This window comes from Pinus tabuliformis, chromosome 2_2, assembly GCF_031772625.1.
Source record: "Pinus tabuliformis cultivar Carrire ecotype Pingquan chromosome 2_2, CPIR1, whole genome shotgun sequence".
Lineage (NCBI taxonomy): Eukaryota > Viridiplantae > Streptophyta > Pinopsida > Pinales > Pinaceae > Pinus > Pinus tabuliformis.
Genome location: NC_142300.1, coordinates 384,559,344 through 384,574,769, shown reverse-complemented (window position 1 = coordinate 384,574,769; position 15,426 = coordinate 384,559,344). Strand labels below are relative to the sequence as shown.

Below are 15,426 nucleotides of genomic sequence, written 5' to 3'. Positions count from 1 at the left end.
TGTAATAGGTCTGGGATGTCCCTTGCATTCCTTGCTAGTAAGGTTTGGGTCCATGTGGCCTCCTTTGGTTCATGAAGTACAGTGGTTTAGTGGCTCCTTCAGCCCCTTCGTACATAGCTTTAAATACAGGTAAGGAAGGGCACTCATTTGTAGGATGGTCTTCTTCACAGATAAAACACACTTCTACAGAGTGCAATGGACATTCGTTCCTAGGATGCTTTCTAGTGCACCTTGGACAAAAGATGGCCAAAGCCCTCTCGACTTCCTCTTTCTTCTCTTAGATTCACAAGGTATCCATTTGCATGGCAATAGTCTATCTCATCTCGCTTTTGAAATCTTCCATCTGATTTGCAAATTCGTTTTTAAGGAATGAACTAGATAAGGGGGTACTGGCTAAAATTTGACTTCCCCTACCTCTTTTTCTGGCTGCCCTAGAATGGTTTCTAAACACAGTCTTTATGTCATCATAAAGTAGCTGGTAGATGTCTCCCCCAGCCAACAAATGGAGAGTATCTACAAGGTCTTCAGGGACTCCTCTGAGCAGAACCAACTTTAGAGATTCGGGGTCAAGTGCGCACCTGACCCTTTTATAACTGAGTTGAAACCTCTATTCATAGTCTTCTAAAGATTCATCACTTCCCATTGTCATTCAAAAGATTTCCTCCTTTGTATCCTTTGACCTACAGTAGTCCCGATATTTGTTGTTAAAGGCTTGCTACATCTGAGCCCAAGTTGTGATACTGTTTCTAGGTAACCCCATGAACCAGCGTAGTGCTGCATCCTTGAGGATAGAGGGAAAGAGTTTCAAGTTTTGCTCGTCTTTTGCATAGGCATATGTTTGACAAAGGACATTAAACTCAAACAAGAAGGTATCAGGGTCATCAATAGTCAATCCATGGAAGTGAGGTAAGGCTGAGGGACTTATGTTTTTCATCTTTGTGTCCTCATTGGTCTCTCAGATGGGAAAGGCACCTTCTATTCTCTCCCCATTTCCTCTACCGTTTCTGTTTTCAACCATGGTCTCTGGAGGAATGGTTTCTTGCTCTTCTTCTATTATAAGATCTTCGTATATCTCTGTAGGTTCACCTATAGGTTCTTCTGGATCACTGCCATCAAAGAAGAGAGAACAATGACTTAGTCATGTGGTGGGGGTGTTAGGTAGGATTTTCTCCGAATTGTCTCTGTTCCTACGACACATGAAAGGAGATCACCTTTTTTTTTTTTCTGCTTGTACCTGCAAAAATTGAAATGGATTCAACGACAAATTGCAACAAACTAAAATCTATTTTGCTGAAATGAAATTGAATAATTGAAATGAAGGCAGGAAATGTCTAATCTACACTTGCTGAAATGAAATTGCGGAACTGAAATGAAAGTAGGAAATGTCTAATCTACACTTGCTGAAATGAAATTGTGGAATTGAAATGAAAGCAGGGAATGTCTAATCTATGCTTGTTGAAATGAAATTATGGAATTGAAATGAAACAACTACTCTACTCTTGTTGAAATAAACTACTTAGCAGAAGGTTGCAGTAGAAAATTGAAGAAAAGAAGTGATCAAAAAATACTCTGACGTTTCCTCTGCAACGGCACCAAAAAGAAGGTGTGCTATAGTATTGTAGCAATGATGCTGCAACTCCTGGGACTCCCTAATTTACTTTTATCAACCCGGTAGTTCATAAAAAACATGGAAGCGATAGTGCTATATCCACAAGTACTAGCTCTTACTGCAGGCCGTCGCTTGATCAGCTGGCACAAGTCCACTAGGAGTTTAAGCCAACTTCTATGAGTTCTCAGAAGAAGCTTTTAACTATGATGGATGAAAGCTAACTCAAAATAGGCTAGTCTACTTGTAGAAAGAAGATGAAAGCTGAAAGGAAACACAAACCCTAGCAAACCCTAGTTTTACCCACTAACCCTACTTTTGCAAGAAAAGAGATAGAAACTACTGAAATGGATGCCAGTGACTATTGAAAAGGTGAAATGCATGTATTCAAGCTACGTCTGAAGGAAAATATGGAAAAACCATCTTTTTGTACTTTTGAGAAATTTTATGCAAAGTTATTATGCTTGTGTTTTAACTATTTGTGACTGGTGGCGAAGGGAGATCGAGTTGGTTTTTGCAAGAGGTTGGGAAGGTGTGGAGAGGAACTAAGGAGTCATTGATACCCTTCTAGAGATTTCCACTGTGATTAGACTTCGAAAAATCACTCGCATGAACTTCTATAGGAGGCTGCAAGGGATCTACAGAAAGTTCTACAGGAGGTTCTACAGGAAGAGGCCGAAAGTGGTTTTTGGAGGTTTGAAGGTGGAAAACCGGTGGGAAAGGGGAAATGAAGGTTGGATGATTTTAAAGGGGTCTAGGACCTTGTAAATGAAGAGTAGGAGCGAAGGAGATGGTTGGATTTGTTTAAAAGTCAAGAAAGCAATTTTGCACAAGAACATAGAAATTAGGGCAGTTAGGGAAAGTATGGCGAATGAATGAAGGAAATCTTGAGAGATGGACTGGAGTAGGTTGTGTGCTGGAAGAATGATAAGCTAGGGTGTTCTACAAGTGAGCTGCACACTACTTTTCAAAACTGTTCCAAGCAAGAACTAAGAAAAAACAGATTTTTACCTATTTTAACCTAATTTTGACCTAAAAACTAGCAAAGTGCTAAACAGAACTTTATGGACAGGAAGTTATGCAAGAAATCCCTAGAAACTGAGAAAAAATAGATCTAAGCATGTAAATACAACTGATATCAACTTCTCCAACTCGAAATCTTCACACTAGCAATTGCATTGGAAAGCAAAAACAGTGTTTTGGTGGCAGCAAGAGTGCCTTGGTCTCAATTCATGGTCCCAAGGATGGAGAAAGGAGATCAAGGCCGCTTGGTAGCCTTTTTGTGGATCTTTTCCTGTTATCAGATTATCTAATCAACCTGAAACAAGAACAACTATTTTAATCATCAAAAACAACCTAAGTAACAAAGAAAGATTTATCCTAAATAACATAAATTATCTCATGAATTCAAGCAAAACACATATAAATACACAAAGGAGGTGTTGGTAACTTGGGTTGGGCCCATCCCCAACAGCTACAGCCCCCTACGAAAGATCAGTGCTGGTTCAAAGCTGGATGCATCTTCATTGATAAAAAAAATTATAGTTACATCACAAAACTGTCTACAAAAAGAGCTTGAAAATGAGCTGAGTACAAGGTTGCACTAAAGTGTTAAAATAGACTATCAAATGGCTAAGCTACTAATTCTTGAAGCCTTCTTATTTATACAAGTGAGGACTCCCAACAATCCTCCTAAAATTTAGGAACTTGGCTGCCTAAAACTACAGATAACAACCACTTCACTAGACCTGCTCGGCTGCCCCTTGAAATCATCTTTTGTGGGCTATTCAATTCCATGCTGGTTATGGAGAACTCAAGGAAGGGGTCATTTAATGTAGGAGACACGCCTCCTATAAGTCCTCAGCCTTGTTCCTTCAAGTTTGGCTGCCAATTTGCTCATAAATGCCTGGTCTTGGTCCAAAAATGTCCAGAAATCTGCAATAAACACTCATTAGGCTTTGTGGTAAAGTGACTATCTCCATTCACTCAATTAACATAAGTATATTCAAGAGCATGCAAAAAACTATGGAGAATGGTGGATTAAGTGAAATAATAGGCAGAAAGAGCCCATATAATAACCCATTTCTAGGGTTCATCACAAAGTTGTAAATAAAAATCATTTTGACTTAACTAATAAGCAATGGATGCATGTTACTGGAAGTATGTATAATGAATACTTTTTATAGTATTTTGACAAACTTATCATCCTTTAACAATGGTCTCAAGATCTGTTTCATTTTATTTTTTTCCAATTAAAATGGTTTCCATGACTAAGATTTGTACTACAACTTTCTTTTTTTCTAATTATATCTAAACTAATCATAATCCCCATAATTAAACATAATTAAAACATAATCAAAATATAAATATCACCTATAATGTCCATACATATGGATACATATAAGCTCATATACAAATTCTTACAAAAATAAATATTTATTCTTTTAATTTTATTTAAAAATTCATATTATTATTTTTAACACTTTAAACTTCCTTTATAAAAATGTAACTCAATAGTTATGAATTATATATAATTCATTAAAAAAATTCTTACTATTTTGAAATTACTTTATAAAATGTAACTAATTGATTATCCATTATTAATTACCATTTGTACTATTAACATTTAATGGAATTTTAACTTATCTATTTAATTATTATTTGAAATTTAACATTTTAAATAATTGGATCCATAAGATTTTATATATTTATCTATCTATATATATATATATATATATATATATATATATATATATATATATATATATACATAAATTACAGTTGGTTTATGTTAGAATAAGTTTAATAGTACATAAAAGAATTTTAATTAATTAGATTGATCATGTTTATTTTGTAATAGGTCTTTTAGAATTTTAATTTAATTATAAAATAGCATAGTCATATAAATTAAATCATTACTAAATGTCTTTATATATCAATCCATAATAAACATAAAAGCACACATTTTAGGAGCATCCAAATTCTTAAAATTAAAAAATATCATAAAAACTAACTAAATTATAACTTCATTTTAAATTATTATTGATTAGAAAAATAATTGACATCTAAGATATACATACACACACACACACACACATATATATATAAAATATGGAGCTACATTGTTAAACATGGAGATTTAATCTCACGTTACCAAAGAGATTATTAACCTATAAGTAGACTTTATTACAATACCATGAGAAAATATTAGGGCTTATGAATACGAGATGTCCAAAAAGCTATAATTCACTTATATGACATTTGTTCATTCCATTTTTTTTAATTATCAATTTCAGTAAAAAGATTAGAAAAGCCATAACTACTTTTGAGTTAAATCTCCACCATTGATTTGTGCATATACTTATCAATATTCTTTAATATTCTATGGAATTTAATTCCACACCAACCCCCTAATAATTATTGATAATTAAATTAAAATTTTAAAGCCCTATTCCAAAATAGACCACTTAATAATTATTAGGTTGAAGATAGACATTTAATCTCCAAGGAATATTTTAAAATATTCTTAGTACTTGTCATAAATAAAAAAAATGATATTTACTTCAAAATTATTTATGTCCTTTATACTATTTTATTTAAATTGATTAAATAAAAAAATGCCATATCAACAAATATCATATGAACATAAAAATATGGTTTTTTGGAAATGTGGTATTAGCAAGCCATGGTAATCTATTTAAAACTTATAATATCCATGGTAAAGTGCCATTAAATATCTATTCATAAAAATCATATATCTATATATATATATATATATATATATATATATATATATATATATATATATATATGATTTTTATGAATAGATATTTAATGGCACTTTACCATGGATATTTTAAGTTATATATATATATATATATATATATATATATATATCGGGTTAAGAATCTTGTTACATGTTGATTAATTAGTAATAATAATAATAATTTAATTTAATGTTACAATTTAGTTAGTTTTTATCACTGTTTTGATTTCAATAATGTGGAATGCATTATGATATGATTGCTTAGCTCACTCGCTGCGCTCGCTTTCCTTTTAACCAAAAAGTATCATTAGCCACTTCTTGCCTTTAGGACTGGGGTGTTTCCTCGGGTAACCCAGTCCGTAGGGCCACACTGGTAGGATTTTGATGTCTATCAATTTTTACCAATCCTCAATTTATATGATTATTCTAATTATAGGATGTTATATATTTTTTTAGTTTACTTCCACTATTCACAATTTTTGTTAGAAAAAATTAGATAAAATGATATTTTTCAGAGTATTTTTCTTGTCAATTTTGTAGGAAATTCTGTAGAGATTTTTAAGAATTATAATTATAATTATTTTAATTTACAAAAATTGAATGTCTTTAGAGTTTTCATGACACTAATTATATTTATATATTTTAAATAATAATAAATCACAATTTCGCTAAAATATTATATTATTAAATTAAAATATATATATATATTAATTAAACACTAGCTTTATAAAAATATATTTATTTTGTCTTATCTTCCAAAATATTAAAAAAAAGACAAATTGAAGAATCTTATACGATAAACTATGAAAATATTTGAGAAAAAACAAATTGGAGAATATTATAAAAATATATTTATTTTATCTTATCTTCTAGAATATTTTAGAAAAAACAAATTGAAGAATATTATACGATGAACTATGCAAATATTTGAGAAAAGAAAAATTGGAGAATATTATAGGATAAAGTAGGTAAAATTGTATATTTTTCTTATGAAGTTATGTCCATGTGCTCCAAGAAAAAACAAATTGGAGAATATTATAGGATAAAGTAGGTAAAATTGTATATTTTTCTTAAGAAGTTATGTCCATGTGCTCCAAAAGATTTGAGAAAAAAAAAATTGGAGAATATTATAGGATAAAGTAGGTAAAATTGCATATTTTTCTTGAGAAGTTATGTCCATGTGTTCCAAAAGATTTGAGAAAAAATATGGAGAATATTATAAAAACATATTATTTATCTTATTTTCTAGAATATTTTAGAAAAAACAAATTGAAGAATATTATACGTTTTAAAATATTTTTAAATTACCGTTATTATGTATGTTTGAACCCGTTAGAGGAGGTTGGAATAATTTTCATCACTCGGTAATGGTCTTTTTTCAAACATTCCCGAAGCTGTACGTGATATTTCTTTTTTCAAACATTCCCGAAGCGTCTAAAGATTAGGCAGTAATAAAAGATTATCTCAAATTTATTAGTGTTCTTCCTCAAATTTTCCGGAAGCACGTTTTCAGGGAAGAGATGAAGTTTTATCCAAAGTTTTCGCATTTTCGGAAGTTTTATCCGTAAAAACATTTTCCTCGTAAGTAATTTATCTCGTCTTTACAAAATGAGTGAGATAACTTTGGGCGATCCGCTTATTTGTCTTTTCCGAAATCTAGAAAATCCAAAACTTTACTATTCTGCTATGATTCTCCATTTTCTTTTGTATTTTCTTACCTTCTGCTGGCACTCCATTCGAATACTATCTATTTATGTAAATTCGCTTTCCTCCACTATTATCTAATTTTGTGTGAATAATGCCATTGGCATCTTCTGTTATTATTTTGTGTGAATACTGCCATTCACATTTTCTGTTATTGAATGAATAATCCCGCAGGCGAAGTGGGTAACTATGATCTAAACGTTAAAATGCATATTTACTTCATATACTTATCATTACAATTTCTACCACGCATTTGTCTATATAAGCGAGCCGCGAATTTTCATTCATCACATAAACTCGCATCGCAAAGTGTAGTGTTATGGCTGAGATCTGTGAATCAGTTTCCGTCCCTCGACGCACTGCCAATTACCACGGAAACGTGTGGGACGATGAGTTCATAGTATCTCTCAATTCGCCATATGGGGTATACTTCTGTAGCTTTGCCTTCTGCTCTTTGTTTGTCTTTCGCCGTATGGGATATGCTTCTGTAGCTTTGCCTTCTGCTCCCTGTTTGCTTTTAGGTTTTTTTTAAAGTCAAGGCGTTTGGATTTTCCACAGTGATAATTGAGAGTTGTCTTTCTTTTAATTTTTATCCTGTTTTTTCCAAATAAACAGATCTCTTTCCGGATGGAAAATCCAAATTCTTTATCTAGAAAAACAAACCACAAGAGTCTAAAATCTGCAATTTTAATTTTCTGTTTGTTATTAGCTATCACTGTATCACAGCACCTATCTGTATCTTTGTGAGATAAATATTTTAATTGCATTGCGCTGGAAGCAGGCACCTGCATATTATGAGCGTGTTGGGAAGCTTATTGAGGAGATCAAGCATTTACTTTTGAGCGAAATGGAGGACAGCAATTATGATTTTATCAAACGTCTGCGGATAGTTGACACATTCGAATGCCTTGGAATTGATCGACATTTTCAACATGAAATAAAAACAGTTGCTCTAGATTACGTTTACAGGTTAGTCATTTCAACACACATGAAGAAGTTTAATTTAGCATTTACATGTATCTGCACATCGTTTTTTTGGGGCCGTCTTCCATTCGTTCGTTTAAGGCTGACTGTTTGAGCTGAGTAGATATTGGAACGAAAAGGGTATCGCGGTGGGATCAAGAGATTTTGTCAACAGAGATCTGAACACTACGGCCCTAGGTTTTCGAGCTCTCCGACTGCATCGATATAACGTAGATTCAGGTGGTATAACAGCAATGGATTTTTTATTCGATGTTAAGCTAGAATATACCTTCTTAATGTGGTCGGGAAGTAATTAATGGTGATGTAACTAATGTTGTAGGGATTTTCTTAATGGATGACACGCACTAAATAGGTTTGTTTGTTTGGAAATTTTCAAGGGAATAGATGCTGTTCAGTATTATTGCTGTTCATGATTTGAGATGTTTTGCTAGAAAACCTGCATTAAATTTGGTGATACCATTTACTAAACGTGGAAAAGCGTCTTTGTATTTCTCCATAGGTTTTCTGAATTTAGTTCATTTCTTCTATTCGTAAACCTCGAACAGATTCTCTTAGAAATAGAGAAGCGATCAAGAAGCATTCTTCTTTATTTCCTGAATTTTCCATCATTTAATTCAGTACTTATATTACTAAGCTCTCAAGCAGGTGTGTTGGAGAATTTCAAAGATGGAAACGGGAAATTCTTCTGCAATTTCAGTGGAGATAAAGAAGTGAGAAGCATGCTGTCGTTACTTCGAGCTTCAGAAATTTCATTTCCCGGAGAAAAAGTGATGGAAGAGGCGAAGGCATACACAAGAGAATTTCTAAATCAAGTTTTAGCTGCTCGAGGGGAAGTTACCGGCGTAGATCAAAGCCTTCTGGAAGAGGTAAGCACTAACAGCATTTTGATGGTCCTAAGAGGATGCTGTCGATGGTTTATAAGGGATTTGACCTGATTAATTACTGCTGTTTAGGTGAAATATGCAATGGAGTTTCCATGGCATTGCAGTGCGCCCAGATGGGAGGCTCGCAGCTTTATTGAAATATATGGAGAAAATCATTCGTGGCTCAAGTACGTCCCTGGTTTACTAAATATAATTGTTTTTATTTTCCATTTTCAAATATGGTTATACCATAGTAAATCCCTTTGCCACTTTTTTCTAAAGGTCGAATTTCAACCAAAAAGTTTTGGAGTTAGCCAAATTGGACTTCAATATTCTACAATGCATACATCAGAAAGAGATGCAGTATATTACAAGGTAGTGCTCGGGACCATTCATCGTACGTAGTGATGATTTATTTATCTTTCTATTTAATTTTAAGTTTAGAGATATAGTAATCGGCCACATAGATTCCTTACCAATTCTTCTCTTTTTATTTTATTTCAGAAGTATAGTTAATAATATTATGATTAATAATTTTTATTTTGGAAATATGGATTTTATTGAATTTAAAAGAAACTAAAAGCTAATCAGTTAGAAAAAAGTATTTATTTTATTTTTTTAAAAGTGAGAAAAAAACATTGTGATTCAATCTGATTTTGTCTTAAAAATAAAAAAATAAAAATTGATTCATGTTTATTTTAAAATTTATTAAATAATATTTCTTATTTCCAATTTTCTTCTCTCGATTTTTATTTTTAGATTTAATTAAAATACAATTTTTTTCACATATTATTTTACTTTTATTTCATTTTAAAGGTAATAATATTTTGAATATTTTATTGTTTTACAACTTCATATTTTTTGAATAATAATTAAATATATTCAAAATAATTTAATTAATTCCATTAAATCCCAATTTCAGAATTTCCAATTTAGAGATGAAAATTTTAATAATATTGCTGATTCCAAACACATAAACAAATGAATTTGGATGTTATTTTAGCTGAAAAATGTAAAAAAAAAAAAAAAAAATTAATGGATATAAATGATAGAATCCTAAATTCATAATTATATTTTATTAATAATATCAAAATTTAAATGTTAATAAAATTACAAAATAATTATTTTGCATTGCAAATTATTGATAGATTTATCTATCTATAATGATTGGAGACTTCAAATATATATCTTTTTAAAAGAAAATTGACTCTCGATAGTCCTTTCATCTGGTGGCATTAAAATAAAACTTTGCTCGATGAACATATACTGATTATCAGTTATGGAGTTACTAATTAGACATGATGTTCTGCAACACTACTATGTTCTTGGTAGGTGGTGGAGGGACTCAGAAGTTGCGCAGGTGAATTTCTATAGGAGGCGTCACATGGAACTTTACTTTTGGGCGGTTATATGCATTTTCGAGCCCGAGTTTTCTCAAAGCAGAATCGCCTTCGCAAAAGTTACTACCGTCGGAACTGTTCTAGATGACCTTTATGATACCTACGGAATGCTAGACGAACTGAAAACCATCACAGAGGGAGTGAGACGGTGAATTCAAACTCTACAGACTTTGTACAAATTGCCATTTGATTTCCTCAAAGCTTCTCCCTGTTATATATCTTGAAGATTTTAATTTTTCTTACTGTTTGTGGGATTTTTCAGATGGGATATTTCGTTGATAGACGACCTTCCGGAAAAAATAAAAATTGCAATCCAGTTTTTCTTCAATACAGCGAATGAACTGGCCGCTGAAGTCGTAAGCAAGCAAGGGCCGGACACGTCAGCCATATTAAAAGATACGGTATGCGTTTTTTTTCAGAATGTTAGGTTACATTGTACTTACCCGAGTGAATAACAATTTTAAAATAAAACAACATAAATTTAAAATGCCAAAGTATTCCCTAAATGAGACATTAACCATCAATGTATTTTACTGGCTGTATGCCCAGTGGGTGCGATACCTTGAGTCTTATCTGCAAGAAGCGGAATGGATAACAACTGGTTCTGTGCCGACGTTTAATGAGTACATAAAGAATGCCTTCGCTAGCTCAGGGATGTGCATCGTAAATTTGATTCCGCTTCTCTTGTTGGGTCAACCTCTCCCGAACAACATTCTGCAGCAAATACATTCTCCATCTAAGATCCAGGAGCTCTCAGAATTGACAATCAGACTCATCGACGACTTAAGAGATTTCGAGGTATTTGGCATCTGAAATTACATTTATTTTAAGAGCATTTAAACCAGATTGGATGCATAACATTCTACGCAAAATCCTCACTCACATCTTTATCACTTTCTTTCACGGTTGCAATGAAGGATGAGAAGGAACGCGGGGAGATGGCTTCAATCATAGAGTGTTACATGAAAGACAATCCTGATTCTACCGTGGAAAATGCTTTAAATCAAATAAAGGGCATCCTTCATCTCTCCCTTGAGGAAATGAATCGGGAGTTCCTTAGGAAGGACAGCGTACCATTGTGTTGTAAGAAGTTCACTTTCAATATAACACGAGGCCTTCAATTCCTCTACAAATACGGAGATGGCATATCCATTTCTAACAACGAAGTGAAGGACCAGATCTTCAAAATTCTCGTCGACCAAGTACCTATTGAGGAATAATGACGACCGCGTTAGCGGCTACGTATAATCAAAACAGGTTTTTAATGTTGAAAACTGGAATTAACACTTGCAATAGTATATGGGCAGATTTGGTTGGTTAGTTAGAGTTTTTGATAATTTTTCTCAACAATATATTTCAAATATGCAATATTTTCAAATATCCACTATAAGAATATTATGGTGTCTCAAGTTTATATTTGTTTTTCAATTTTTTATGTTTAAGTTTGGTAAACAATGTATAAATATGGATTATGTATAAATATGGATTATGTTTAAGTATTTTGTTGTACTTAAGACCCATAAAAAAATTTGAGCAGTGATTTAACAATACACCCATACACACTCAATCCACACTCAATCCGATATTCAACATTCAATCATATATCTAATAGTCATAGTGAAGCTTCTTAATAATATAAAAGTTAAATTAAATAAATTATCTAAAATAAATATAAAAAAATTTCTCACATGTTTTGGCCACCTCCTTTGTCTATATTCAACTTTATTAACTATAAATATTGTTTCCACTTAAACCATATAACTAATTTAATCACATAAAAATCATAAAGGAATCCCAAGTGAGGCATCCCAACTTTTTTTTTCCCGTGGGAAAAAGTCGTAATTTTCATTAAAATTAAGAAAATTACATTTTGCAGATGCCGAAGCATATTCAAAAGCAGGCTTATGCCTGTCGAGTTCATTGTAGCTGCTATATATATAAGTCTCCACGCAGGGAGCATGAAAATAAGTCAGTTCTATGTTCAAAATTTGTGCTTGGCTCTTCGCAGAGAGCAATATATACTGTAATATAAACAAAAAGATGTACTGTTCTGCTGTATCTACATACTGAAAAAACAAAAATATCTGCATATGTATATGGGCTTATAGCCCATCATTCCAATTGTTCGTCAAATGGCCGATGATAGTACTGATAAAAGGTACCATCGTTGTCCTCCTGGATCCACCAATCCTCCCCTATTCTGTGCGCTGCCTCTTTGGAGAGCTGATCTGCAGTGGTGTTCTGTTCCCTGTAGATGTGGTGACAGACAAAAGATTCAAATGACATAATCAATCTCTTAGCTTCGTCAAGTATATGTCTTAAAGCAAATGCACGACAATGAGATGCATTATTGAGCCAATTGCAAACAACTTTGGAGTCGCCAAAAATCTGTAAGTGTCTGCATTGTTTTAGGATAGCAAAATGAATGATATGCTTGGCTGTGATGAGTTCTGCATAGTTGTTAGTGCCTCTGCCAAGGTTAATTTGAATCTTGTAGCAGTGTCTGTCGTTTAGGTGAAGTATGGCGCCCCCCCCCACACCCATCATCTTGGGCTGAGCCATCAAAAAAAGCCCAGGGCTTTGTGTGATCAATGGGGATAGGAGTGAGAGTTCTAGGTGCAGTGACAGGGTCCTCTTCAGGTAATAAGTTGTAATCTGCCACAGTATGAAGTATGATCGAAGGCCAGTGTGGCCTCTTCAATTGGAAGATGGATTGGTTACGAGCTATCCATATAGCCCAACAAATCAGCAGAGGTAGGTTCTTGGCCTTGCCTGTATGCTCTAAGCACCAGTTAGACCAAGCCTCCTGTAGGGTGATCCCATGCCATTGCTTCAGCTGCGGGATATGTGATGATATGGACTGCCAGAAGATAATGGTCGAGCAGCAAGTTAGAAACAGGTGCTCTGTGCTCTCCTCAGCATTAAGACAAAGATGACAACGAAAAGGTCCATAGAAGGATCGTTTCATGAGATTAGAACCTGTGGGGATCTTATCAAAGATGATGTTCCACATCAGAAGTCTAGTCCTGGGCGCAGCCTTGAGTTTCCATATCGACTTCCAAGTGGGAAGGATGTCAGGTGGTTTGTGTGGCTCCATAAGCTTGAGGTATCCCAGCTTGGGTGAATACGCACCATGTTTAGCATGTGCCCAGATAATCTCATCTGGTCCCTCCATAAGTCTGATATTAGCTTGAGTGAGAGCAGAAATATAATCCTTCCAATCGTCAAACCATTGGTGAGGCAGATTTAGAGTTCTGGCAGATAACCAAGCCTGCTGGAGGAATGAGGAATTAGCTTGGTCACCAATGTGTTTGATAAATATGATTCCTCTGTCATGGAGATAGCGAATAAGATCAGCCGGCAGTCTGTGGGCATTCCCGCATCCAACCCAGGGGTCCACTCCAATACGAACTGCATTCCCTTCTTTGATCCGCCAAGTGATGCCTTCTCTCAACAGTGGAATTGAATCAATGACAGCTTTCCAGATGTTGGAGAAGTGATTATTGTGTCCATGTCTGGTACAGAACCAATCTAAAATGGGTAATGGCTTAATGTACTTAGAATAAGCCACCCTGGTCCAGAGACTGTCTGCAGTGAGTAAACTCCATCCGAGTTTGGCTGCTAGGGCTTTAGAGAAGATAGCCAGTCTCTTAATGCCCCATCCTCCCCAGCTCTTAGGCTCAGTAATAGACTCCCATTTCACCCATGCAAAAATGCGCCCTGGCTCGTACCCTTTCCAAAGGAATCTGCAGCATATGCTCTAGAGTCGGTTCAGTATGCCCCTAGGTATCCAAGCCAGGGCCATCCAGTACACAGGTGTAGCCTCAATGACCGCTTTAATGAGAACAAGTCTTCCGGCTCTCGAAAGATATTTGTGGTACCAAACTTGAAGCCTCTTCTCTACTTTGGAGATGAGCCATAACCAGTCTGCAATTTTATAGCCCGATGGCTTCAATCTAAACCCCAGATACTTAATTCCATCCGATAATTCCATGGTGACAAATGGGAATCGCTGAGATGCATAGTTGATTTCATGTGCCGAGCATCCAACTGTTGTAATAGTGGATTTGTTATTGTTAATCCGCATCGCCGTGGCCTGCTAGAAGAGTAGGAAGGAGTTATGAAGAGAGGAGGAGTCACCAATACTGCCATTAAGGAAGATGAGAATATCATCAACGAATAAGAGATGGGTAAGGAAGAAAATGTCCACTATTTTGATTCCAGTGATAAGGTGTCGATCTCTGGTGGATGAGATTATCCTACTCAGCCCTTCCATAATCAGGAGGAAGAGCAATGGTGAGAGAGGGCATCCCTCTCTGAGCCCTCTCTCAGTAGAGAAGAAGGGAGTTGCTTCTCCATTGAGGAGGACGCTATAAGATACATCAGTAATGCAGCTCATCATCCATTTGATAAAATCATATGGGAAACCAAGATGAGTGAGCAGCAATCTAAGGTACAACCAGTTTGTTCTGTCAAATGCCTTAGAGAGGTCTACTTTGAGAATCATGCCTTTCTGCTTCTTGATTTGTAGAGTATGCATGAGCTCCTGTGCTGTAGCTATGGCCTCATGGATCTGCCTGTGGTGAAGGAATGCAAACTGTTCTGATGATATATGCTGAGAGAGGATGGGCTTGAGACGGTTTGCTATAATCTTGGCAATAATCTTGTAAAGGCAGTTACAGAGTGAGATGGGTCGGAAATCATCAAAGGAGGTCGGATCATCAGTCTTAGGAATGAGGGCGATGAAAGTGGATTTGATGGCTGATGATATCCGACCTCTTTTCCTGCTGTCCTCCACAATACTCAATAAATCTTGGCCCAGAATGTCAAAGAAAGAGATGTAAAATTCAATGGTCCATCCGTCTGGACCAGGGCTTTTGTCCTTTTTAAACCATTTCAGAGTTGCTTCCAGCTCATCCATGGTCACCTCCTTCAGAATCTCTTCCGAATTATCCTGATCCACATATCTGGGAAAAAGATCAGCCACTCTCATGATCTCCAGTATATTAACATTCCTTGGCGCCTTATAGATACCTCTAAAGTGATCAGTGGCCAGCCTGGCTAAATTCTGCTGATTGGGGATGGTGAGGCCATGCTCATCTT

At 34.7% G+C, this 15,426-nt stretch overlaps 1 protein-coding gene across 1 annotated transcript; it reads left to right on the top strand.

The window, feature by feature from the left end:
* Positions 1-7,163: 7,163 nt before the first annotated feature.
* Positions 7,164-11,643, top strand: LOC149192872 (alpha-humulene synthase-like). The gene is made up of 10 exons (XM_089406482.1): positions 7,164-7,500; positions 7,858-8,045; positions 8,164-8,279; positions 8,706-8,926; positions 9,014-9,111; positions 9,206-9,298; positions 10,256-10,471; positions 10,586-10,724; positions 10,873-11,121; positions 11,241-11,643. The coding sequence occupies exons 1-10, from the start codon at positions 7,396-7,398 to the stop codon at positions 11,541-11,543; spliced, it is 1,728 nt and encodes a 575-aa protein (XP_089262608.1). The 5' UTR covers positions 7,164-7,395; the 3' UTR covers positions 11,544-11,643.
* The last annotated feature ends 3,783 nt before the right edge of the window (positions 11,644-15,426 follow it).

Excerpts from the sequence above, each read along its gene's own strand:
- LOC149192872 (XM_089406482.1), top strand. The coding sequence starts at position 7,396 with ATGGCTGAGATCTGTGAATCAGTTTCCGTCCCTCGACGCACTGCCAAT. Across the intron at positions 10,725-10,872 it reads CAGCCATATTAAAAGATACG|TGGGTGCGATACCTTGAGTC; the intron begins GTATGCGTTTTT and ends CTGTATGCCCAG. Across the intron at positions 11,122-11,240 it reads ACGACTTAAGAGATTTCGAG|GATGAGAAGGAACGCGGGGA; the intron begins GTATTTGGCATC and ends GTTGCAATGAAG.